The sequence below is a fragment of the Channa argus genome, chromosome 9, assembly GCF_033026475.1.
Source record: "Channa argus isolate prfri chromosome 9, Channa argus male v1.0, whole genome shotgun sequence".
Classification (NCBI taxonomy): domain Eukaryota; kingdom Metazoa; phylum Chordata; class Actinopteri; order Anabantiformes; family Channidae; genus Channa; species Channa argus.
Genome location: NC_090205.1, coordinates 9,490,993 through 9,518,707, shown reverse-complemented (window position 1 = coordinate 9,518,707; position 27,715 = coordinate 9,490,993). Strand labels below are relative to the sequence as shown.

At 37.5% G+C, this 27,715-nt stretch overlaps 2 protein-coding genes across 4 annotated transcripts in view; one reads left to right on the top strand and one right to left on the bottom strand.

Moving 5' to 3' along the window:
* Positions 1-1,674: 1,674 nt before the first annotated feature.
* On the top strand, positions 1,675-26,453 carry itga4 (integrin alpha 4). The gene is made up of 29 exons (XM_067516117.1): positions 1,675-2,107; positions 3,859-4,053; positions 4,864-4,982; positions 5,729-5,829; positions 6,441-6,573; positions 7,550-7,617; positions 8,002-8,134; positions 10,161-10,246; positions 10,400-10,462; positions 10,553-10,693; positions 12,519-12,627; positions 13,343-13,437; positions 13,704-13,794; positions 13,909-13,954; positions 14,887-15,041; positions 15,650-15,804; positions 15,928-16,080; positions 17,262-17,338; positions 17,763-17,904; positions 18,176-18,277; positions 18,997-19,073; positions 19,303-19,392; positions 19,541-19,628; positions 20,123-20,230; positions 20,565-20,690; positions 21,219-21,344; positions 22,464-22,562; positions 23,760-23,879; positions 24,366-26,453. Exons 2-29 carry the CDS (start codon positions 3,872-3,874, stop codon positions 24,471-24,473), a joined length of 3,093 nt encoding a protein of 1,030 aa, XP_067372218.1. The 5' UTR covers positions 1,675-2,107; positions 3,859-3,871; the 3' UTR covers positions 24,474-26,453.
* Positions 22,440-27,715, bottom strand: part of cerkl (ceramide kinase-like) — a 32,743-nt gene continuing 27,467 nt past the window's right edge. Inside the window, exons 14-16 of one of the 3 annotated variants that reach the window (XR_010915194.1) lie at positions 26,769-26,948; positions 24,334-24,441; positions 22,440-22,579 (exon numbers count right to left, since the gene is read on the bottom strand). Coding sequence is in view for 1 of the 3 variants with exons in the window: in XM_067516118.1 (XP_067372219.1) it covers positions 26,870-26,948 (79 nt within the window). In the remaining 2 variants the exon portion in view is untranslated. Of the gene's footprint in view, positions 22,580-24,333; positions 24,442-25,955; positions 26,949-27,715 lie in introns of those variants that run through there. The other 2 variants (XR_010915195.1, XM_067516118.1) reach the window with 2 other exon arrangements.

Below are 27,715 nucleotides of genomic sequence, written 5' to 3'. Positions count from 1 at the left end.
TTTCCCCCCGAACTTTGACTAAACAGGCCAGATGCTCATCACTTCAACCATTTAACTACTTATAAAGTCATTGCTTGCTGAGTTTAGACTAACACCAGATTACAACCAGTTGAATCATACAAAGAACAATTCATTGATTTAGCACAGTTTGTATGCCGGATGCCCTTTCTGACGCAACCCTCCCCAAGTTCTACCGGGCTTGGAACCGGCATTGCGCGGCTGGGGATGGGGAAAGGGGCTGTTGGGGATTCACTCTCTTGGCCAGAGACACTTCGACACGTGGTTGGGAAGAGGGGGGCGTGAAACCTCCAACCCTATGGTCGATAGGAGGCCACTAAAAATACCATCTTGTTATCCACTCAGTTAGCAAATATACCAAACTAAACATTCTGCATACCAGACAACAAGCTGCAGTAAATAAACCTTCAAGATGCTTAAAATTTAATTTTACTTTTCCCGAGAAGTGTTGTTTAAAACAATTAACAAATAACTTATAAAAACAATACTGACATTAAACTCTAAAAGGAGAGGTTCTAGGTGATTTATTTTAGTACATTTTGTCCTTAATGGATATGTATTTTCACTTAAATATGTTTTGTTCTTGTTTTATTGATTACACTTGTTGGTGTCTTTAATTCAGGAGTCCACATTAACATTTTTTCTGAAGTGTGAAAATTTTCAATCTTGTGTTTAATATGGACAATAAGAACAATACATTCATTTGTGGAATCGCTTATATAAATATGGGCATTTTGAAAGGGTTCACTTGTTTTCCACTGTAGCAATGAGTCCAATAGGAAATAACAACCACATGGGACAGAGAAAAGAGAAGTGAGAGGCAGTTTCTTTAACAAAGAGAAGTCGAAAGCAGGCAATATACTGAGAAGATTTTTTTAATTAATCAGTATGTTTTTGTAATTAAAATAAAGGCCAGGTTTATAATAGGTCACTTTTTTTTTGTTTTTCTTTTATGGTTGAATATGTTATAAGCCTACTTTCTCGCTCTTACCTGTGATTTAATGTCAAACAGACAAAACAACAATTAAAAAAAAAGTATTACCTATTCAGTAAAACATACTTTACAAAAAACTTAAGCTCAATATAAACTAAAACCATGAAAAGGGCTACAAAAGGAAGGGATGGTGCAAGATTCTTAGTGACAATTTCTTGCTGACAAGTCATAGTTAAATGAATTTGCCTATGGAGAGGGTTTGTGGGCACTGTGGGGGTCCTATGGTCCTGGGGGGGGTCCTATGGCTTTATTTGTGTTGTTTGTTTGTTGACTGTTTCTGAAGTTGTGTGTTTCTGGATTATTTGTGTGTTTCACCATTCATTCAGACAGGGAAATCAGATTATAGCCACAGGCTACATTCACACACTGGTGATAAATGAAAAGGAAACACCCAGAACACGCACGCACACGCACGTTTGTCTCCCTACTTGTGGATTATTAGCCCCTCACCCTATCCTAACTGTCACCACAAAATCCCTCTAACCTAAAAGTAATGCAACCATGACCGTGAATCCAGTCTCGAACCCCCAAACCATTGAATGTGCCATTAACACGAGGTAAGAAAACCAAACTGTCCTCACATGTCACTATAAAACTCAAAGTGGTCCCCACAACAACCACAAACACACACACGCACACGCGCGCACATTTGAAGCCGCGTTCACATCCTCGCGCACTTCGCGGACGTTGCGGTTGTTGGACGGAAACACCGTTACTTGCACACGTGCAGATGGAGGGAGGATCTTCATGCTTTGCGCGTTTCACTGACTTCATCTGACTCAGATGAACTTTTTCGTTTTTAACAATTTTTCTGGTAAAGCTCCTATTTCAGATTCATCACTTTTCTGAATGCCGGAGTCTCGTGTGCTACAGTGCGGGAATGGACAGCCGGCTCACGCGCGGGATAGTTAACGGTTAACCGACTGGGCGCAACAGGAGGTGTACGACTCGGGTCCCCAACGGGAACAAGGAGGATCTAACGGAGAGTTTGGGACTTTTATGTTTCCCTCTGTCCTCTAGTGAGCCAACATCTGCCGAGTGGAACCGCTGTCTGACCCGGGACATCTGCGTCTGACCCGGGAGATAAGCTAAACGGTAAGGTGAATTTAAAAAAAAGAGAGAGAGAGAGAGAGACTGTTAGTCGGTTAAGAACTTAGTGAATGGACAGAGCTTAAAAAAAAGCTTTAGGTCATAAAACGTTACATGAACATGTTCTTCTTAAATGAGATAGTTTTTAGTTTTATCCCGAATGCCTGTGGATGTCTGGGCGTGAGTTTGTAACGTTTCTAAAGACAGAGCCAGAGCGATAATCAACGTTAATCGATCAAAATGATAATTTAGTAGTAAAAAGTTCTTTAGATGTACCTCGGCTCTTGTTAGGTGGTGAAAATAAACTAGCAATAACATACTTTTCTACATTTCTAACACTAGAATGTTAACATCCCACTAGCTATATCCAATTTTTCAACTAATAATATTTTATGCTAACTTACATTTAACCATTTGGCAGTAAAAGATATCGTTCAAGTGACAGGGCCTAACAAAATGTACAACTGGAAGCCAATAAGATTACTTTGCGTTTTGATTAGGTCATTTTACAATGGAAATTGGAGGAGGCACTTTATGGTACTGCACCATTTATATTGTTTATAAGCATGAGCACAAGTGGCTTCTTTTACTAATCCATTATTGTTAAATAATGGGAAAAGTCTTCCTCCAGCAGTGCACTTTTCCTTTTTAGCTTTCTAATTTCTTGTCAGGAAAGTGCATGCGTTTATAAATGGTTGTGCAGTACTATGTCTGCAGTTGCAAGGTTAACTAACTTTGCACTAGATGTACTGCAGTCTATTTCCGGAGGATGTTCATGGTAAGACAGATGCCTCATTAGATCAAGTACAGTAAATGACCTGCTGCAGCAGTATTTCTTTCAACTGGGCAGGAAACATTAGCTTAGATTGGCATAAACTCTGAAAACAGCCTGTGTCTCAACAAAACCGACCTCTCATCTCTAAAAGTTACTAATTACATGTTGTATCTTGTTGGTTTAATCTTTACAAAATCTAAAGTGTAAAACAATTGCTCTTTTTGGTATGGAACCAGACGCGTTCATTACATGTCTTTAGACTGAAGAAGCTGCTTGGATGAGTAGCAAAATGTCTCAAACTATCAAGAAAGGTGTTCAGTTGCCATCTCTCAACTTTCATATAACCGCACTTCACACTATGACTGAGAAGCTTCACACATAAATATGGGAGTGGTAGCATTTTCCTCCTTCAGTAGTGGCAGTGAAAAGGCATGTCAGGAAATACTGAGGTAGATTAAAATGTTTAAAGTTTATAAGTTTTATTAATCAATTGTTTTCTTTTTTTTATTGCCAGGTTGAAACTAAGGACTATTATCAGTATAATGTAATGCATTTTAAGTTAATTAAACGTAAATGCTATAATTCACTACAGCATGACTCTGTCTGAAGAGTCCTAAACCCAAAGACTTCACTTTATAATCATTTATTATTACAAAAAAAGTGACTATTTTGTGTTCACTCACTAATTAAAAAATCTACTAGTGATTGTAGCTCCAACTGTAGCGTATATAATGTTCTATATTGCATGATATACTGAAATCAAGACACAAAAAATTTAATTTAATTTGTTAGACACATTTCCCAAAATGACATCTATTTGGTATTTAGAATTTTGAATACATTATGTCACTTTAACCAAATTTTGACAGACAAATACGTTTTTAAAGCTGGAGAACGATATGGAAACATATTTAAAGTTTGCTCTTGTGTCATGTGCTTTGAATATTCACTGGTTTCTTTTATGGTGATTTGGATCTTGCAGTTTATCCTCCATCATGTGGCCCTCAGTGGTCAGCATGTGTGCGCGCTGCAGTCTCTTCCTGGTTCAGGTCCTGGTGGTGGTCCATCTTGCAGCAGGATACAGCCTGGATCAGGACCACAGTATTAAGTTCAGTGGTCCCCACTCCTCCATGTTTGGGTACTCAGTCCTGTTGCATCGCCACGGAGATCACCGCTGGTCTGAATATAATTTTTTTTATCTGATATTGATCTGTTATTAATTCTCTGATTTTTTTTTTTTGTTGTTGATGTGTTATTGATCACCTATTAAATACCATTGATCCTCTATCTACTGAACATCTTACCCTTCTCCATTTATCCTACATAACAGATTCTTTATCCTCTGTTGATCTGGTATTATTCCTCTTTTGATCTACCATTAAATGTATTTCGATCTGCTTATGATGTCCTTGTTAATCTCATGGTCCTAGATTGATCCCTTGTCCTTTTTTTCTTAATCCTATCTTGATTTACTATTAAGTCTTTTTAGATCTATTCATAGTTCCCCATTATGAATATATAATAAGCTTTATTTAAAAGGCAGAAAGTCACACAGCTTAATGCATTTCACAATTCTTCATAAGATTGAATCTGTTATCTATCTGTGTCTGGGTGTGGTGATGTTAACAATAGTTTGTGTGGGGGTGGTAACAAGTGTTCAGAACTGTTCACATCACCATTTCAGGAAATAACACATTTAAAGTAACATGGCTGTTGATAAAGTCAATAATGAATCTCCTCAATCATGACTCTGAGCGTTTATAGAGCTGAAGACGTCAGTAAATTCAAAGATGTATTTTTATAATAGTTATTCTTTCCCAGCTGCCATTTTAACACAAGGACTCTGTGTGTGTGTGTGTTTGTGTGTGTGTGTGAATGCTAATTGCCCTAATTGACAGAAGCTCTTTGATGCTTTAGACTCACATGCCAGACATTGAACAGACAGGAAGACAGATCCTGTCTAACCCCCTTTTCCCCTTCCTCCCAGGTTGGTGGTTGGAGCTCCGGTAGCAAACTTGCCCTACAGTCCGTCAGTTAAATCTCCAGGAGCTGTCTACAGCTGCAACATCACTGACGAATTCCACCGCTGCCACCACATGCCTAGTGGTACGTCATGTCTTTTGCTCAGCATTTGAAACTCTGAAACAACATATCCTTCACACCACCAGTGCATCTAGAAAGTATTCACAGCGCTTAACTTTTTCTATATTTTGTTATGTTAGAGCCATATTTCAAAATAGATTAAATTCATATTTATTATCAAAATTCTACAAATAATACCCCACAATGACGACATAAAAAAAAAGTTTGTTTTAAAAGAAAATTTATAAAAAATAAAAAACGAAAAAAATCACATGTACATTAGTATTCACCTTTGCTTAATACTTTGCTGAAGCACCTTTAGCACCAATTACAGCCTCAAATCATTTTGAGTATCATGCTACAAAGTTGGCTACCCTTTTTTGGGCAGTTTCTCCCATTCTTCTTTGCAGTACCTCTCAAGCTCCATCAGGTTGGATCGGGAGCATCGGTGCACAGCGAGCACTTTCTGGATGCACTGTATTCTACAAAACGGCTAACTCTGACTTAACAGGACTTCCCGGCTCTGTGCTCACTTGTAGGTTCTTTAAGAACCACAATTGGGTGTTGTTTTGCTTTTTTTATAATAATTTATATGCCAACTTTAAACAAAGTGAGAACATCTGGCGTCAAAGTTCTCAAACTCTTACCTCGTAGTTTAGAGGTGGAAGAAAAAAGGATGGGTGCTGTACTTTTAAAAAAACACTAACTTCCAATGGGCGTATGTGTGAAAAAGTGTAAACACTTCAGTTATTTTGTTTGTGTGTGTGCAGACGTGCAGAACTGTGGAAAGACATGTGAAGCTGAGAGTGATCACCAGTGGTTGGGAGTCAGTCTGTCCAGACAACCGGGAGACAGCGGTGGACATGTCCTGGTAACACACTACACTGAACTATGAAATCAGACCAGTATCATTTACTTAACACTCTAAACACAGCTCAAGGATTAACTGAATGCTGTCACAATAATGAAAAGGCTACACCACCACAAGGTTAATACAACATATTAAACACATTTGTTATTGATTTGAAGTTGTGAGGGTTAGATGCTGTTTGCACTAATGTATCCAAAAACTTTTCAGAAATGTGGAGAAAACAGGACAACATTCAACAGGGTGTTGATCTTCTCCAGTTGCGACACAGTCTATCTGTAGCTTTAAACATAATAGTCCTGTTATGTATGAATAAAGAGATTATAAAACATTTGCATAACACTTTACTTCAAGAGAGAGATGACACCAGCAGTGTTAAAGACCTCTATGTCTGTAATGAGCTCTAAATTTAGTGAGAAAAAAGGTTAAAAGCCCCAGCTGTCTCTTCACTTCATGATTACAAAAACAGGACAAAATACACTGTCTCTGTGACAGAGGCAGGGGTCATGGGAATAACAGCACTGTGCTCCAAGCTTGTGATTGTCTTATTCACAGTAATGAGTCCATATAACATGGTTGCGTGTAACATAGTTTGGGTATGTGTTTATGTCCAGGCGTGTGCTCACCGGTGGAAGAATGTCTTCTACTCAAGGAAAGACGGTCAAAACAACAAGCTGCCCAATGGAGTGTGTTTTCGTTACAGCAATGACCTGAAACATGCCAGGCACATCATTCCCTGTTACAAAGGTTACTGCACTTGCACATACATGCACACTGTACTGTAGATATTGGGTTGATAATTTAATTGTCTTTGTTCTCTGTTTTATATCTAATACATATGTAGAAATGTCCACCTGAGGTACTGCCCTCAGATAATGTAATAAGCTACCATTTAATTTGCTTATCTCATCTTCTGTTGACTGAGGTTATTAAAGTTAATTACCCGAAGGGTTTATCAGGGGGGATGCAAACTTTTGCACTGATATCATTTTATTACTTTTCATTTTGTTTTTTCTGATGCTGAAGGAACATTTGTACTTGCTGAAAGTGCATTGGATATTTATTATATTTATTAGAACATTTTTTTGTTTTACTCATTTTGCCTTTTGAAAGTAAGGAGATGAAACGTTTTGCACACAACTGTAGTAAACACTTGCTGATCCTCGTTCAAGTCGCTGGCACAACAGTGATACACTATCAACTTTTAGTTTATATGGTGACTTGCAAACAGTGGCCTATTTACACATGCAGCAGATATGGAGCAACATTATCATTCATTTGGTTCCTTGTTTCTGGCTACGTGGAGAATGTCCATTATTAGCTCTGTTTCCACTCAATCTTTAGTTTCTACCAACTCCTGAGCATCTAATTGCTAAATTTGTCAATAATTTGGCCCAGGTAGTGCCAGTGGATTTTAGATCTTCATTTGTGAAAGAAAGAAATCCATATAAATGATGGAAATTTTATATTTCAAAGAAAAATCACCTTCAGAATACTTTGTGAGGAAAATAATATCCCATCTGCAGTTTAATGCAGACATTTTTGGAAAGGGAAGACATTATCTTATTTTTGAATTTGAGATATCTTTTAGTCTGTACTACTTTTGTGAGTAAAACCGGCAGCTCTTCAGGTGCTGGAGGAAAACATTTGGGTTTTATCTTCTTGTTTGCTTACCTTCACCTCTCAACATGGCTGCCCCTCTCCCTCTCTCTGTTTCTTCCAGACCACCAGAGGAAGTTTGGTGAAGATTATGGGTCATGTCAGGCCGGTATTTCCAACTTCCTGACAGAGGTCAGTAACACAAAGGCAACAAGCTCCTATAAAATCATATTTAACTGTTTTTGCCAGCAGACCAAGTGTGATATGTCACTGCTGTCTTATTTCTAACTTTACAAAAGAACACGATGTTGTTTTTTAATCTGGAGGATACAAAAGCCATCTGCTCCCTTTTCTGCTGCTTCTCTTGCTGTTAAACTACATATATTCATTTTCATCATTGGGGAAAAAAGAGCAAGGCCTGTTAGTATTGTGTGTCTAAAATATTAACTCACAGCTTCCACTGTAAAGCAACAAATGTTTTAAAAATTAGGATTTTGTGACACTTGAAGATATTCACATCACATTATAAAGATGTGGGTTGCATATGATAGAAACCGTGAAATCTGACATTTTCAGGATCTGATCATCATGGGAGCTCCAGGGACATCATATTGGACAGGTTCGGTTTTGGTCTTCAACACGTCCAGCAGAGGGATGTCCGTGTATCTGGACGATGACTCTGGAGTGGTCGGCTTCGGAAGCTACCTAGGTAAATGATAGACATGCTATTACCAATATAGCTGTTGATACAACATAGTTACTTCTACAGCCACCAAGCACAGCCACAATTTTGAGAATTAAAATTAAGAGTTAAACTATAGGACACATTTTCCCTTTTAAATTACATAGTTTTCCTTCCAATAGAATTGTAGGATGTGACAGAGTGGGTGTTTAGATGAAGTTGGATAAAAATAAAAAGGTGCAACCTTTTTGCGTTATAGCTGCTGCACAGATCAATTCTGACATGCAGTTTTTAGCTATCCTTGTTCTGTATGTTTCATTTTATTTTGTACAGCTGTGACTTGAAGAATCTTCTTATTAACTGCAATGATGCAGTGGTGCATTGGGCTCTGAGCGCTGTCAGAATGCCAGAGCCCACAGCAGACCTTTGTTGAATGCTTCCTGTGTACTGATAACCAGGATTCAGGCTGTTGCCGATGTGCTGCTGCCTTTCCTGTGTAGATAGAGTGGGATATAATTTAGTTGCATGAAGTTACAAGCCTAGATTAATAAAACTCTTGTTATTTAACCAGATCAGATTTATAGCCTTAATTTGACCATATATTTCACAGAAGTTGTCAAATTGTAATAGCGTTGCTAATTTTCCACTGGCCTAGTGTAGTAGGTAAGGTAGCAGAAGCTGTTTGGGCCCAGGGTCAACTGCCATTTACAATATTGTTTTGTAGCAGCCCACTGCAAAAGCAACACAGCTGCTCAGGGATTTTAAGGTCTTTTCAGATCTATAATACTGTATTCATATTTGGCACCTGGTGCATTAAAGGAAGCAATATTACTGCTGGAAAGCAGCACTGAAATAAAAAGTTAAATAAAGTAAGAATGTTTTTTTTTTTTTTTTTTTTGGATCACATGCTGCATGAACTGATAGATCTAAAATATTGTTTTGCTTTGGAAGCCTTAAATAATGGCCTGACTGAGTCCAAAAAGACACTTGCTACTAGATCTCTCTGACAAATTTCTGAAAAAAATGTAAAAAAATGATTAACTGTCTGTGGTGCATTTGTGCTGTTCCAGAAAGACTTGAATGGTTGCAGCTGCTTATGACGCAGTTTAACATTTACATTTTTTTGGTTGCTGTTTTGGTTGGATGATGGTGTAGTGAGGGCAGACAGAACTGAGAGAACACCGTGTATCTTTCTGTGTAAATGTCACCTATCTCAGTTTCAGTTTCTGTTTAAAAAAATATTTAGATACACCTGGAGTGCTGTTCCTATTTATCCCGCCAAACTGTTGCTGTACTTTAACACTTTCTCCTATCTGTCTCTTTGTCCTAAAAGATGTTTTTAGGGTCAAATTTTTGTTAGGATTTTCCATTTTAAACAAAAACAAAGACAATAACAATACAACATAAAGAAAGGATCACACACAAAGGATTAACATACTTTTATGCTTTGGCCTATTTTTCCTATTTTGAACCAGGCACTGGAATGGATTCTATGTGGTATTAAAACTGTTTTAAAACATCTAATATTTAACTGGGTGAATCCTTCACATTGCCTACATGTAAAACTGATTTAAGAGAGTCCAAATTTATTATTCAGTGCATAGACTCTTCAGCACTGAACTAGATACACAGGAAACTGAGCAGAAATGTGTGATGTTCTTGTGTTCAATGTTTTCTTTGCTGGTAGAAGAAAAGATCTGTTATCACCGTGTCAGGAAAAAAAGTGAGTGTGAGTGTGTCTTCAGTTAGAAGTGTGTTAGGCAGTTTTGACTGAGTGTAGAATGCAAACCAAGAGGAAGTAAAACATTTCAATGGTTTCATTGCAACCACCCATTCACACGTACACTCATTTTGTTTAGCAGATATTGCATAAGCTCACATACAGTTCCTTGAAGCTAACCATAACCACAGCTATCTAAACCAAACCCAAAGTCCCATGTTTCAACCCTTTGTGGTTAGTTGTCTTTTATCTGAGGGTTTTAGTTTAAACTTTTTCAATTCAAATACAGTGCAAAAGTCTGAAAATGTTTCACCGTGTCCTGCTCCTTTTCAGGTTACTCCGTTGGAGCTGGTCACTTCCTGAATCCTGTTAGTAACGAGGTGGTGGGTGGAGCTCCGCAGTACAACCAGAAGGGCAAGGTGGGAATTGTTTACCTGTGTGTTTCTTTACTAAAAGAATCTAAAATCAGTTTGAATTTATGACCAGTTTGAGTTCTAGAAATGTTTAGTATTGATGATGTTTATCTTTAATGTAGTTGCAGTGTTTCAGGTGTGTGTGTCTGTGATGTGCAGGTCTTTATCTTCACAATCGAAGACAACCTGCTGCGGGTCATCTCTGAAGCATCTGGAAAAGAGGTAAAAAAACAAAAAAACCTTAGAATTGTCATTTAACACAGTCATTCAAATTGAAAAGTGCAACTGTATACTTTTTGTTAATTTCTGTAGCTGGGATCTTACTTCGGTTCAAGTGTGTGTGCAGTGGATTTGAATGCTGATGGCTTGTCAGACTTACTGGTTGGTGCTCCCATGACAACAGGCATCTCCAGGGAGGAAGGACGAGTCCATGTGTACATTAACCAGGGGCAGGTCAGCACACACACACACACACACATACACACACGCGCACACAATATTTCAACACAACTTAGCAAAGCCAACTGTCAATAAAGATTTTGGAAATCTTAGAGTAAATGATTGGACTATTTGTATTTTTACTAAATTGCATATTTTTTTTTATTAATTACCTCCAACTTTTTTTGTTTCTTCAGTAGTCTCATGGCCACAAACTGTTTATCTTAAAGCATCCTCAGTAATGGATGGTACAGTAATATGCAGTGTGTTAAAATCTAAAGTACATTTGAATAATAAGTGTATATTATGGGAACACATTGACCTTTAACAACACAAAAGATTCAAGGGTTATTTGGCTGTACAATTACTTAGTCTCTGTTCTTTTTTTCTGTATCTAATGTACACAAAATGTACGTTAGCTATGGGGTTTCACAAGGCTCTGTGTTAGGACCAAAATTCTTTACTTTATATATGCCTCCTTTAGGCAACATCATTAGAAAACACTCCATAAATTTCCATTGCTATGCTAATGAGATCCAGCTATATCAATCTATTGAACCAGATGAAACCAATCAATTAATCAAGCTTCAAGCATGCCTACTGTCCTTTACCCCAGAGCATTGCTAAAATTAGGAGCATCCTGTCTCAAAGTGATGGCGAAAAACTGGTCCATGCATTTGTTACTTCTAGATTGGTCTACTAAAATTCTGCAGCAAGAATACTAACTGGAATTAGCAAGAGAGATCATATTTCTCCTTCATTAACTTCTCTCAGTTGGCTTGCCATTAAATCTAGAATAGAATTTAAAACTCTCCTTCTTACATGTAAAGCTCTGAATGGTCTAGCTCTGTTATACACCTCTTAGTACCATATCATCCCAGTAGAACACTTCGATCTCAGAATGCAGGCCTACTTGTGGTTCCCAGAATTTCCAAAGGTAGAATGGGAGGCTAAGGCTTTAGCGATCAAGCTCCTTTCCTGTGGAGCCAGTTTCCAGTTCAGATTTGGGAAGCTGCCACCCTCTCTATTTTTAAGATTAGGCTTATAACCTTTCTCTTTGATAAAGCTAATAGTAGTTATATTCCTGCTGCTATAGGCTTAGCCTGCTGGGAGACTGTGTTTTTGGAGCTGTGTGTTTCCAGTGTGCAGCTACTGATCCTACTAACCTGCCCAGTGTTTTTTTGTTGCTTCTTGTTGTTCTTTTCTTGTCTCTCTGCACTTTCCATTCACCACAAAGGGGTCAAGGCAGATTGCTGCCCACACTGAGCCTGGTTCTGCTGGAGCTTTCTTCCGTTAAAGGGAGTTTTTCCTCTCCACTGTTGTTCCATTTGTTGAGTTTTCTTTACATATCAGTATAGTCTTGACTTTATTATGTAAAGTGGCTTGTGATGACTTTGTTGTGAATTTGCGATATATAAATAAAGTTGAATTGAATGTTGTATTTTCTACAGGCTGAACATTTTAAAAATCAGCGTATAACTAGCTATAACAATATTTATTTCGGAATAAGCCTTTCACAAGTATGTTGGTTTATCACTCTAAAAAATGCACAAGTGGTAACTAATCTGACCTCTAGTAGGTTCCCCTATTATTCATGAACAGTGTTTGTGGGTTTGTAACAAGTTACGAAGCAACATGTTTACATGTTACAAAGCAAATGCAATTACAGTAAATTACATTTTTCTATAGTTTAATATTGTAGCACATTACAGTTCTAAATTCAGTAATTACATTACAAATGAAATATGCTTTACATATATGCATTTACATATGATGCATTACTTAAGGTGTGGTGCTGTGGATGTTATCTGTTTCTTCACAAATTCAATTTTTTTCTCAGGCGAAGTTGTTGGAGGCAGAGTTTCAGCTAAGTGGCAGTGATGCCTATGCTGCCCGGTTTGGAGAGGCAATCACTGCCCTGGGAGACCTGGACGATGATGGCTATCAAGGTATGAATCACAACTAGTTATATTACTAAAGAGCTCCTTGTACTATTATTAATGCTACTTAGTAATAATAATTGTAGTAGTAATACTTTTTGTGAAATGAGAAAATCTGATTGAGCAGCTGGAGTTTAGCTTCTACTACCACCCACCACCATAAATGGTGACTGTAACTCCCCGGTAGCTGTGAAACATCACTTCAGTTTTTAAAATACTGCCATAACACTTACAGAGACCCCTCTCTATCTGTGTGTGTGTGTGTGAGAGAGAGGGGTGGAGTGTGTTATTATGCTCATTAAACCTGTAATGACAAACCACTGGTGCTCTGTAACTGACTCTACTCTCTAATCTGCAAAAGCTAGATAAAAGGCGTGTGTGTGTGTGTGTATTCTAGTAACTAGCTTTAAAAAAAAAAAAAAAGTTTGACTTTTAGACCTACAAATCTTCAAAGGGCCCAGGTTAAATATTAAAGCACCATGCTGCTGTGTTCTCATGGTTATACTTTCATAAGTTTCACAATAATGCCATAGACAAAAAAATAATACTGAGCTTGCACTATAGGTTCAGACCTGATAGAAGTGCCTTAAATGTTGTAGTTATCATTCCCTAAAATATCAGCAGCATGTAAATCAGATGGTATGGAAAGATAGGCTAATGTGATGGTGGATGGAGCCAGCAAGATGTCTTACAAATGCAGTATTATTAATCTGTGTGCTTGTAGATGTGGCAATCGGTGCTCCACAGGAAGATGACCTAAAAGGAGCTGTCTACATCTATAACGGCCGAAAGGAGGGCATCTCACCAACTCCATCTCAGGTACTAATGCAAATGCTGAAACAAACAAATATCTTTTGTTTGCAGAAATTAAATTTGTTTAAAAAAAAGTTATCACATTAATGAAAGTACAATATTTCCTCCTTAAAGCCGTGCAGAATAAGTCAATTGTAAATTGTTATGAAACGGAAATAGTTGAAATGAAAGTACAGATACCTTATAATTTCCATGAGTAAATATACTGTATTTAATTATGTTCACTGGCTTTATGATATTCAACGTGTGTGTGTGTGTGTGTGTGTTTACAGAAGATTACTGGATCCACCCTTGGTCATAACTTCATGATGTTTGGTCATTCACTGAGCTCTGGCATTGACATTGATGATAATGGCTACCAAGGTAACTTGAAATCGTTCCAACAGCTACTTCCTGTCTTACAACATCTGCCATAGATACATGTCTGCTCTCACTAAATCTCCTTTAAAGCTCCTCAATCTCTCTCTGTCTCCGTAGATGTGGCAGTTGGTGCATTCCTCTCAGACTCTGCTGTGGTTCTCAGGTAAAACCCTAATGAAGCTTTCTGTTTCCACAGGGGCTATAAATTTATGAATGTTGATAATTAGGTAAAGGTATGTTGATAATTAAATAAAATCAAGTTTAGAAAACTAGAGGTAAAAATACACCCCAAAAGACTGACTACTACTACTACTGACCTAAAAAATGAGAGGAAACAAAAATGGAGAAAAATAACTCCGTAGACTCAAACATCCCATGGCTTCCTGTAGTATTACTACTGTGTATAACTAGCCACTCTGTAGTAACAGCCCTACACTGGAAACAGTATTTAAGTAAAAGTACAACTGTAGAGCTATATACACACACATTAGCTTATTTAACATTAGTGAAACTGATCATTTTAGATCTTAATGCATTGATGTGGTCGTTACTTTGTTTTGTTCGTTTTTTTAAAGAATTAACACCTTTGCGATCCCTGAAATTAAGGGAGAATAAAGTTTTTACAGCAGTAATACCTAGAACAAAGTTTAGGTAAAAGATAATTCATTGTTTTATTTGCTTTGTTCTATTTTAACACAAATTAATTTACTAAGTGGATTTACTACCAATTTTACACATTTTGTTGACCATCTCCTTCCATTTACTTATTTGTGGCACAGCCTCCTTTTGCTGAAGCTCTTGATATGCATTGAAATATTTTTTCCCAAATTTGCCATCTTCCAATTGATATGTTTTGCCATATTCACCCCGAATCTTCACCATAATGCAATATTACTAGAATACATTACTTGAATTGTGGGTATTATAAAAAAATCTTAGATTTACTAGGATATTAACATTTTCTGCTATTAGAAAGTACTTAGCTTTGAGGGTAATGTTTTTTCTAGATTTATGAAAACTGTATTTGGGGTATTTGGTTTTCAGTCCTGTCCTAAAGCTGTATTAACATTTCTGAATGTGCCCTTTGTGCTGCAGGGCCCGTCCTGTGATTCAGGTGGAGGCTACTCTGACTCTGCCTGAGCAGATTGACCAGCGAACTGCACTGTGCAGAGAACATTTGACTACAACTGTCTGCTTCCATGTCACTGTCTGCTTCATCGTCAAGTCCAGGCAGTTCAAAGAAACTATTGGTACTGTAAATACAACTACTGAGTTATAAGACTCTCGGTCCAGTTTGCTAATTTAAGTAATTTCAGACCCACTAAGCTTTGTATTCTTATCAGAATAGCATTTATTAGCATTTATATAAAAAGAGTATTAATTAATAGTATTAATTCAAACTAGTAGTTCTTAATTTTAGACAGAACTAAACAAACCCAACCTTTCATTCCAGCTGGTGATCTAGAATATATCCTGGCTGAAATTACAACTACCACTGTCAGATTCAATCAGCTGTAACTAGCTAATAAAGCTATGGTTAATTAAAAACATCCTCAGGGTGACACTGTTAAGACAGACTATTATCTATTTAGCATTTATAATAAGAAATTAATTTTATAAATGACTAAGGTAATTGTGAGCACATGTGTTTCTGAACTATTTATTTACCTTTAATATGTTTTCATTTATTGCTAAAAAACTTGCAGTGTAGACTCAACTAAATCCAGTAAATTTCAGGACAGAGCTAGTAAAATTAATAATAATTGATCATTATTTGAGAAGCCATTTTTGAAGTTTTCTTTTATGCTTTACATAAGTATGCATTATGATTAGGATTATTACTCTCCTCCTCCTTCAGATCTTCGATACAACTTGACCTCTGACGTTCTCCATAAACCAGCTTTCCTTCATCGCTTCTATTTTCACGGTAATGGGTCGTCCAACAGCACAAAAGGGCGTGTTAAAGCACGACTTGGGCAGCTCAACTGTACATCACACGTGGTTTACCAAAGGGTAAAACATTCACTCACATACACTACGCAAAACATAGTAAATTGAATGTGAAATGACTTTGTTGAACTAGATGAGTAAAGCTAACAATGTTTATTCTTTCCCTGTACTTGTATTTTTCTACAGAAAGATGTGAGGGACATTTTTACTCCAGTCCAGTTTGAGGTGTCCTACAGTCTGAGAGAAACAAACACACGCAGAGCCTCTAACAAAATCTTTCCTCCATTAAAACCCATTCTGCAGCAGCGAGCAGGACACCAAAACATCATCACCAACCAGGTAGAGACCAGTGGTAAAACCAACTATTTAGCTACCTCCCAGGTCAGCTAAATGGCTAGAGTAATAACTTCTCATTTGAAACAATCTCTCTTAGGGTTAGATCTCTAATACAGATTATTGCTAAGATTAACTAGAGAACAAAGAGTCAGTAAGTTTGGTAATAACTAATCATGGTACTTGGCCTAACTAGCAGTTAGTAAAATAGCTACTAATTAAAGTCTGAAAAAGGAGTAATGCATTAGTTCTAAGCCATTTACTACTTTAATGACTGATCACTGTCTTTTGTGATTATTAGACAAAATTGCTATTTCAAAGACCTAGAGAACTGTGTTTTTGTAACAAACCTAGAAGCTGAATCTGAAGGCAAATGTATACAATACAAAAAATGGTATATTCAATCTAGCAAATGCTTTTAGTCTTTTTAATCTGATAATGATTTGTTGGTTGTATGATTGTATGGATTTGTTCAGATATATTATTTATTTGGTCTTCTTAAATTATAGGTCAGTACATCTTCGGTCAATTGTCAAATTTGAAACAAATTCTTCATAAAAGAGTATTACACCAAATACTGCCATATGCTAATTGAAATATCATTTTACATATATACTACTATTTACATGTATAAGTAAGACTATCCAAGCTGATATCACCTCACCAGTATACATCTAAATTTCAAAACCTTTTTATGAAGGTTGTTGCACAGACTGTGACCCTCGAACAAACTCAATCTCTGCAACATTTGGAGACAGTTTTAACATTTCTTAAAAGAGCAACAAACTTAAACTAAGACAATTGTAACAATTACCTAATGAATTTCCTGTTGGAGCTGCTTCAGGGATAGATATGTCTATCACCAAATTTATCAGGAAGCAAAGCCGCTAATCTGATTTCTTGTCTACCACACGCACAGATAAGGGCCTCCTGCTAATCTGGTGTTTACAGCTGCATCTCATTAAGCAACATCAGTCAGCTTATCCTGTGCCCATACCATGCCCCACTGACTCATGTAAACAGAGCAAGAGGAGTCAGTGTGTAGGAATTTACAGCTGGAGTTACTCATCGAGACATTATTCATTGTCTGTAATATTGAGCTCAGGGGTCAGAGTTCACAGAAGATGTCTATAATGATGTCGAAGTGAAAGATAATGACTCTTCAACTAGCTTCCTCTTTCTTTCAGACTTCATTTGCTCGGTCTTGTTCTTTGTTGAACTGTTCAACCAACATGCAAGTGTCAGCTCAACTAGTGCTGCCACAGTAAGAGCGCACACACACACACACACACACACACACACACACACACACACACACACACACACACACACACACACACACACACCAGGAGACAGATAATTTTTTCTTTTATTAATTCAGTTAGTGAATAATAGTGATTTTTTTTCTTTAATTTGGTTTTCTGTCTGGCCTGATGTTTATTTGGTTAAAGTGAGAGGATCTGTGTTCAGTATGGAGTTAGAGTCATGCAGGGTTCGCATATATTAGCGTAAATATTGAAATCATGAGGAAACGTTTATTTGTAGCTCAAAAATACACCTGCAAAAATCTAGAAATTCTATGATTTCATTAGTAAGCATCTCTTTAATATCTGAGAAATGTTTCAGTTGCACTAAGTGTTGCCTAGTATTTGTTTTTGTTTCATGTTTTTCTTGTTACCTGTCCTCAGTCAGCAGGAGTACTTTGCTCTGGGCTCTGGACAGACTATCACGTTGAAAACCTCCTTGCTAAACTCTGGTGACGACGCCTTCCTGCCAAGATTGATGCTGCGTTTCCCAAACAACATTCACTACATTAAAGTATTGCAGAATGTAAGTTTCCCTCATGTTAATTTTGCAGCTTTAGAGAATTATGTCATAATACTGAATAAAAGTAAGTAGCAGTTACTGTAAATGTGCTGACCATACATTTACAGTAACTGCTACTTACTGTTATTCACCAAAAACAGGGTTTAGTACATGATTCATCTTAAGTATTATACATATAACCTTATACCCATACATTTTACATACATATACAACAAAAATTATTAACTCAACAAAGTACAGATATCAAACTGCCTGCATGTGTCTGTTTTTGTAGCAAGACAACGTGGTCAATTGTGACGTCACTCAAGAAGCCAATAGCACAATGGTGGAAGTTGACTGCAGAGTCACCAGCCTCATTCTCACAGCCCATGCCCAGGTAAGCCTGTGTAGATTTGGAGCATTGGTTGTGCATGTTGTCAGAAATAGGTGCTACGCATATATATGTGGGATGTAGTGGGGATCAAATGATCTTGGCAGCAGCTTCAAACTACAAGTCTGTCCGTGTCTACCCACATCTACATATCTACATAATGTTGTTGTTGTTGCCATTTTCTCTGCCTTGATCTCCAAATTAACTATTTGACATCTGAGGTTAGTGTGTGGCATGCATCTGTGGTTTTTCATGTGGTGAATTGAGATATCAAAAAATCTTGCTTTAATACTACTGCTTCAAAAGCTCAATCCTGGGTCGAAAAGTCTGCTCTGAGCATAACATCACTACATAGTATAGCTGAGGATTGTACAGGTCAGAGAACCTAGGAGCCATGAAGATCAGAATTTTTGTCAGTCACTTCAATAACTATTGTTTATTTCAGCATTTTCTGTGTTAATGTAATGCATAAAAACCCTTAGCTAATGTCACTCTTTAACTTAGTCTTTTTCAAAAAGGTTAGATCCAATGTCCAGTCGTGCTTTCTGTTCTCTGCTGCAATTTACAGTAGGATGAGCACAAAAGGAGGTTTTTTGGTTCACAATGATTCAGCCTTATAAAGATGAGCACAGAGGAAGGATGACACAACAGTAGCTTATGCTCCGTCATTGTGAGATGTAAGAAATCTGAAAACAATGTGAAAACACTGACACTTTTTCTCGTAGTTGAATGTAAACTTCCTCTTGGACGTTAACCAAAACAGCACCCCTGGTAACTTCAACATCCATGTCAGCACCAGCAGGTAAAGTCCATCATCTCCACACATAAAAAGTCCTGAAAAACACAACATAAATAAAGAAGGAACTCACTGTTGGGAATATTTTCTGACAATTTAACTTAAAAGTCAAGCCAGAAGAAGCGTCTTAGAGGAGAGATTTAATAAAATGTAAAGCAATGTGAAAATTTAAGATGCAAAAATACGTTTCAACAAGTTGTTTGATGTTTTTTATGTGCTAATGTTTTCTTTTTAGTGATAACTATGAGAGGGAGGAGTATCTCCATGATAACTCCATCAGTCTCCTACTCCCTCTCAAATACGGAGTCAATGTCAACATCCACGGGTAAGTCCCTCTTTACATCCAAATAGATAGGGAAGGATGTGTATACATATACTTTTTAATAAAACCCAAATATGCTCTTAGATAAAAGTCTATATTGGACAGGTGTTCCTGTTTCTGTTTGACTGCACATTTGTCTATCTGTTTGCAGTTTTGTGACTCCTACATCTTTTGTGTTTGGAGATGAAGAATTAACTCCAGTTGACTGCTATACTGAAACATTCAATTACACATACAAGGTAAATGCCAGTCTGCTTCAGAAGTTTCCTCAGGTGTGCTCAGACAAAATGTAAGGTGAATTCGCAACACAGCACAAATACATACAAAGCTAATGAAAAGATGTGAGCAATTGTCACTATACACACATTTTGCAGAAGGCAGGAATAATTAAGGTGACTGAACTTTAATGAGTTAGTGCGTAGATGGATGGCTCCTAAGTGCTGTAAACAAAGTGAATTCTCCCGACATTTTCCGGAGTTCACATGTGAAACAGGTTCTAGAGTACGTCAACATAGACTAAACAACATAGTTTTCGTTATCTTAGGCAGAATAAAAAAAACGAGTGGACAAATATACTTGGGCACCCTGCCCAGGTATTTTGTATGCGTGGGAAACACCGCCATGTATTGTTTTCTTTTCCTAAACATATACAGTATGGTATGCTGCTACGGTTGTGTGGCCAGAGTTTTCTCAGTTTTAACTGCACTTTATCTATTGTTGTTTCTGTCTGCAGGTCTTAAACTCTGGTCCCAGCAGGTCAGTAGACACTGTGGTTGACATTGCTTTACCAAAGATCCTCGCACCTTACAAACACAGACTGCTGCATGTGATGGACTGGAAGGTGCGTACTGTACGGGCAGCAGAGAAAGAAGCAGCAATATAGTAGTAGTCAGTATAACAGCTGTTAGAAGTATCTACTTTAATTTGAGCAAATTCATAGTAACACAACAAGTGTTAGAGGCACAGCCCTTGGTTTCACATAAATCTAGGGCTTTTGGGACTTTGTTAAAAAAAAGGATTGTTAAGCATTGGCTTAACAGTGAGCTGTGGTAATTAGAGGGAAATTACAAAAAATGCAGTAATATCAGTAGTAAGACTGGTCATAGAGAATTTAAAACCTCTGTGATAGTGACGTGTGTATAATATAACAACATATTAATTCTCTCTTTTTGCAGTCATCTCATGGTGTGTGTTCAATCAGCGACAGAACTGTTTCAGTCATTGATGACTGTGATGTTCCTACAGCTTCCTTCATCAAACAACTCATCTTCTTCTTTGCCTCCACCTCTAAACGCAGAATGGTACATAAACACACGTACATATGAATACAGTCCTTTGAAACAATGAGGACTGGCCATAATGTCCCTACTGTATGTATCTAGTGTAGTGCATTGTAGTGTAGTGACCAGTGAGCTTGTATCTTTGAAAATATGTCAGAGTTAGACTAAAGGATACCTTTCCTCTGTGGTTCCTGAGCACATACAAAGGTATGAATAACTGGTATAAAGACTGAACAGCTGAAAAAATACTGTTGCACTGTTTAAAAAAGTAGAAGGTAAAAAGTTAGACTGTGCCCATAACATGCATCAGTATTACACATTGTCTGAAAATCATATTGCCTATTTTGCATATGCCTTTATTACATAATTGATCAAAGTGTGTCTAGACCAAAGTGTTGACCAGCCTAACACTCGTGCCTAAGACCCCCACTAGCATGGCTAAACATGTTTGGATAAGAACCTCAGATGCTAGAGTTGGAGTCATTCAACATCACGCCACCACTTATGTTAAGTGTGGAAACTTAAACAATTATTTGTGTGTGCCGCCAGTTTTGTGGACGTGGTGATGAGCTGTGTGAGCGGTTGGTGTGCAGTCTAGGTAATCTGGAGGTGGGGAGAGATGCAACCATCCAACTGGAGATCAAACTGAACCCTTCAGTGCTTCTCCAAGCTCCGGTAAAACACACACACCCAGAGTCTGGTTTCCGTAACTTAAGGGAGGATTACATTCATTTTCTGGGGACTTGCTGTAACTCTAAGCATATCCACTATGTGGCTAATCCTAATCCTAACCTAACCCCAAATATACCCTAATCTTAAACCCAGTCATCCCAGTGAAATTCAGTGATTTCCTCATAGGAACCCGCAGCATGTCCCTACGTGGAAAGCCTTGTCCCCACAAGTGACTGTGTTGTTAGATTCGAGATTCAGTTGTTTTTCTCACATACAAAAAAAGGCCAGTGATTAATGATTAGACTGAGTGCTGCCACAATTCCTACAAAGCAACAGTGTGCCTGAACACATCCTGTGTGTTAATTCTACTTCTCTGCACCAACTGATTGAAAACCGATTCACAAAGACAAACACTTAGAACCAAACTTAACTGATCAACATCTATTGACTGTCAGTTAGCACTTTCTGCAGCTGTAAAAACTTAAGCAGGACGGATTTCAGTTAACATAAAAAAACTTTCTTTTCCCCTAGTGGGCACATTGAGAACGGCAAGATTTAAAAAAACAAACAGAATGCAATGATTTGCAAATCAGTTAAATTAATGAATATTTAATTCACAATAGAACATAAACAACATATCAAATAATGAAACTGTGCCATTTTTAAATTTCATGGAAAACATAAGCTTAATTTGAACATGACGCCGATGCACTGTTGTAGAAACCTAATTAGAAACCTAGTTACTATAAGAAGCCAGCGTTCTTTGGGAGAAATCTGCCTTTCCCTAATCCATAACCTTGATTTTGGCAAGTTTCCTGATAACATGACAGTTAAGTAATCAGCTTTTCTAAGAAAGCTAGCCTGGTTAGTTAAGACCATGTAAATGCACTGAATGTGCTTTCCAAACAATAAAAACCGCATTCTGGAGCGTTTACTGTGGCTGCAGCGTCATGTTAACATACAGTAGGAGGTGTCTGATAGGGGCTATCCAGGATATGCAACAGCTTTATTAAGTTTAAAAACGTGCTAGTTCTTTCCTGAGGTTTTTCTAGTGAAGTGTAACCATGCTACCTCACGTTTATTGAACCAGACCTGAAATGTTTCTGCGTGTGTCGGTCGCAGGGTCGTCATGGTATCATGATGTTGGAAAGCACGGCAATGATGTCATCTCCCAAAGAAGATCCTCACACTGTCCTCATCCAGAAATGGCCTTCTGCACAGGTAGACCACCCTGCAGCCTGTCACAACCAACAGCACAGCTAATTAACATAAAGGTTTCAGAGCTTATAGCAACTCTGTAGAGTCAGGACCACGTGTGTTTTCACACTGCATCGCCATTATCTCGCTCTTCATTCTTTGTGTTTCTGTATTAGTCAATAAAAATCTAGCAAATAGTTTTGTGCCTGAGTACAATTTTGAAGTATTTGAATTACAGCCTGTGACTTACAGGGTAAATACAGTGAACTTACTATTAAGTACACAGTAACAAGATGTACCTTTGCAGTACCTATGAATACATATTTTTTGTTACTTAATAACGAGGAGCAAAATAAGAAAAATACCTACAGTGTAGGTTTTTTGTAGTCGAGGGATACTTATTAAATATTACATAGGTGCAAATACTTGTGCTGTAACTAAAGATGAGAATTACCACCCTTACTTGTTGTAGTTTCACAACAAATGAGAGCCTATCGCACCTATCACGATCTTTTAATTTTTTTAATTATTTATCAATAACTAATTTGCATTGGTTTTGAGGCAATAAATATAATAGCATGATTGCAATTTATTTTTTTCAAAAACTGATAAATACAAACTCTTTACCTGTTGTTATCCAGTAGGTACAGTAAATTTAATAGCAAGTACCCTTTAACTAGAAAATACTTACACTGTAGGTATTTTTCTTATTATCATCTTGTTACCCTGTTATTCCCTAAAGTTTGCTTATTGTTATCGAGTAACAACAAATGTGTATCCATAGGTACCCTACAGGTACACACACAGTAAGTTCCCTTTACTTACCCTGTATTACAGGCTGTAATTTACTAAATATTTCCATGTTGTGGTTATAGATGTACAAAGCTTCTGACCTGTTATGTTGCAGATGTATACAAGTTGTTAGCAGGTTGACCGAATAGTGATTTGGCATTTTTCTTCTTTCATAATTCATTTACCATCACATTGAACCACCACACTACAGAATTACATATGAAATAGTACATACTCTTTTAATCCTAAGCAATTAACTCTTACCTCTAGTTATTAATTGCATACTTTTCCCACAGCCATAACTCACATATAGTAAGTGCAATATCAATGTCATATTGCAGTTGTGGTACTTGATCTTTAAGAGGGAATGCAAACTATTTACAGTAACTGGGGTTACCAATAATTATTTTGCATGTAATACACTTCTAGGTGGTGGTGGAAGCTCTTTTCACACAGAAGCCTTCGACACCAGTGAAGGTTTTCATCATCGTCATCAGTTTAGTTTTTGGGCTGATGATTTTGGCCGCTTTCATCTTGTGTCTATGGAAGGTAATTATTGATTTTAATTCTAAACATAAACACTTTCCATTAAGAAAAGTCTTTGATCGGCTAACTTGTGTGCTGCACTGATTATTTGCTGTGTATTAAAACAAACACTCACTGGCCACTTTATTAGGTACACGTGTACAATCTAATGTAATCCAAAACAGCAGCTCTGTCATGAATTCTACATTTACAAGTTTTTAAGTTGAAACTGTCAGAAATTACATAGTGATAATTTCACTATGTGTTGATTATTGAGGATATAGTGGGTTGTTAGAGTGGTACTGGAGTGCATTATATTTGGAGGTGGTCCAGTTTTGGCCCCCTCATTGATTTGAAAGAGTAATTGCACTGATAAGACACTGCGGTGTATGGCAGTATAATGCCACTGATAAAGTGTAATCCACCTCAATGGTCAGTGTAATGAAGAATAAATGTACTAATAAAGAGAGAGACCCACTTCACATCTCTGTCTGCTTGTCTACCTCTCAGGCTGGTTTCTTTAAGAGGGACTTCCACAAGAAGGTTGAGGAGGAGGAGTTCAACAGAGACAGCTGGGACTACGTTCCTAAAAATGACAAAAGAGAGAGTACTTCCTAACTCAGACCCTCTGACTGTGTTTACATTGTGACTGTGAAACAGTTTTAATGAGACATACAGTATGTGCTGATTGATTATGAACATTGTTAGCCAATGAAATCTCTTCAGACTGTGTCACAAGTTTGAAATCAGCTGGTGCCTTCACTGACCCATCGGAATGTGACAGATATCAACATGTCTCAAGCGAACGCTTCATGAACACGTGTTTGTGACCTATTTAATGATTTTGCCTCATGTGCCTTCACAAATCCAGAGCTTTAAGACAAATGTGGGATTATTGAAAAGGGAAACGAGTCTCGATCAGTCAGAATACCTCGGGGCTTCTTGGCATTGTGACACTGAACGCCACTTTTACTTGTGAGAAGAAACAAACCAAAGGAACTAACTTCTGGAGACTTTTGATTTCATTGGACAGAAACCTGGCCTTTGATTGGCTCTCAGCCCTTTGTAAAATCTCTCTCCCCTTTTGTGTGTATATATATATATTTTTTTTTATACACTGGTCAAAAACTCACTGACTGTGTTGCCCCATTTGATGCCTGCTGGACCACCAGAAGAAGTTAAGTGATGGCAGCTGAGTAGTGCTGCTACAGGGCCTGAAGTGTTAAATTCGCTAAAGAAATGGTTGGAGTGGCTACGAATATTGAAAACTAGGTCTCTGTTTATGCAGAAAGCAAACAGCAAATGGGTGTTTTATGGGGGTCCCATCCCATCAAGCCATCACTGTGTTTTGTTCTTTAGCCTATAAATGGCCACTCTCACCAGCTTTGGCAGTTAGCTCATCGACTAGCTGTGAGTAGTCTGGCTGCTTCCCGTTTGTGTAATGTGGCTCATCACTTAGTGCCTACCAGCAGGAAAGCATTACTCCAGGAATTGTATTGCAACGTCGTCTTCCAAGTTAGTGTCATTTCGAAGAGACTACAATTGATCACTAATCATCTTGGACTGTCAGATGTTAAAAAAAACCTCCTAACAGTTTAAGACATATACACATGTGGTGTCCTGGCTTCAACAAGTGTAAATATAACGTGTCTAAGTGAATGTTTTTACTGAAAGAAAAGGACAATGTAAGTAAACAGAAATACCTTGAAATATTCTAAATAAATTCCTCACCCTAAATAGACATCTAATAATGAGTAATGTAACAAGTAAAGAAAACCATTAAAAACACTAGGACATCCAAGTTAATTGGTTATTACCAATGAAGAACAACCAAAATATTGCATGGGTGTGAAGAGAATCTGTCACTGTTATTTTCTGGTCTGACTGGGCCTTCACATGCTTGTCCACTGTGTAGCTGTTTCTCTCTACTGTGAGTAAGTGGTTCAGGGAAATGTACCAGGAAGCTGTTTCGGTATGTGCAGGAAAAACTGAGAACAATGTACGGCCGGGCAGAGCCACATCAACACAACTGAACAAAGTGTGACCGGATATGGGTGCTTCTCTTCCACAACCAGCCAAAGAACAAATCGTGCCATCAAGTAAGGCGTAGATATTTATTGTTTATATCTGATACATCTTTTTTATTTCTTCCTGTGGGAGTCTATAATAATTGTTATAATGCATTTGTATAGAGCGCTTTTTAAGATTACTAGACCACTGAAATAGACCCAGGTGTTTATTTTTTTGTTCAACACCTTGAAAGCACAGTAAAAGGTGCAAAGTGTTTGGTGACACAAAAACTAACACACTGAGCCACATGGTTGAATAGTGGAAGACTACTTGAAAAATTACAAAAATAAACCGCTAAATGTATTAAAAGTAGGAAAAGGCATTGTTTTAGCTGTATTCTTTGAGCTCGCACAGTTCAAAAAGCTGCTAGCCTCCTGTCTGTTTATCTGTTTAGTTCAAATGACCGTCACACTGATGTGCGTTTGAACATCAGTGCTGTTGTTGCTGATGTGAAGTTCTGCACTGGAGAGTCTCACTGCTTTTACTGTCCCTTGTCTATTAAAGTTACAGATTTTCTATTTAAAACAACTTGAACTTGTTTTCTTACTATGATACCAAAAATGTGCATTATCTTATTGAAAAAAATTTAATTTTAAGTTTAAACATCAGTTATATTAAATTTAACTTTTAACAGACATATATTTAAACTCAAAGCTGTGTTTGGCTCATTCAGCCACATGGTGTTTATGAATGTACACCCCAGACCCCCCCCAAAAAATATAATTAAAGGTGAAGTCAAGTCATTTTACAAGAGTTGGTAATAATAAATTGTAAACATTAATTAGATTATAAAGCATGTTAATCTGTATGAGGCAGCTGCAAAGCACTGTTTTCTATATTTGCCTTTTTGCAGTTTTGAATGAAATGCATCAAATCACAGTGGAAACAGTTGAGCGGACAACAGTCGTAACCATGGTGTTGCATTGAAGCTCCGTCTGCTGGACTCAGATGCAGCTACAGGAGACAGTTGAATCAGCCTCGTCCACCTCCTCCCCATACAGAGTGATGAGCCGTGGGTGGACCCTGAACGCACCACAAAGAATCAGATGAATGTTCAGGAACCAGACAAACACTGGATACAGGTGAACAGCCTGATAATGTCTAAATAATGTTAAGGTAACAGGTAAAGCGTAGGTTCACCTAAAAATACAAAAACAAATTTATTTACCTCTGGTGGATAATTGTATTTTTCATGACCATGCAGCAGAACACAGGCACTGACAGAAAATACAGACACAACTCACTACATGGCCACGAGCTACTAAATGGAAGTGAGAATATAGTTTTATTTGGTACTTTTGTATCATTCCTAGTCCAACTCCAATTCCAAAGTAGTTGGGAGGATTTTTAAACTTAAATAAAAACCAATGCAATGATTTGCAAATCTCATCCAGCCGTATTTTATTCACAATAGAACATAAACAACATATCAGATGTTGAAACTGAGACATTTTACTGTTTCATGGAAAATGTTAGCTCATCTCAAAAAAAGATGGAACAGGGTGATGTTTACCATTGTGTAGCATCCTCTCTTTTCCATTTAGCCTCAGATCATTTTAAATGAGCTTTGGTCCAGAGAACCCGGCAGCGTTTCTGGATCGTGTTCACATATGTCTTCTTCTTTGCATGATGCAGCTTTAACTAACATTTGTGGATTGCACGATGAACTGTGTTCAAAGATGGTGATTTCTGGAATTGTTACGGAGCCCATGCAGTTTTGCCCAGTAGAGAATCGTGCCTGTTTTTAATGCAGTGCTGCCTGTCGGCCTTGTCCATTGTACAGAGATTCC

What these genes read in the sequence shown, in the direction of transcription:
- itga4 (XM_067516117.1), top strand. Translation starts at nt 3,872, where the DNA reads ATGTGGCCCTCAGTGGTCAGCATGTGTGCGCGCTGCAGTCTCTTCCTG. An exon ending in AAAACATCATCACCAACCAG is followed by an intron (nt 16,081 to 17,261) that starts GTAGAGACCAGT and finishes TCTTTCTTTCAG; the next exon opens with ACTTCATTTGCTCGGTCTTG. An exon ending in GTCAATGTCAACATCCACGG is followed by an intron (nt 19,393 to 19,540) that starts GTAAGTCCCTCT and finishes ATCTGTTTGCAG; the next exon opens with TTTTGTGACTCCTACATCTT.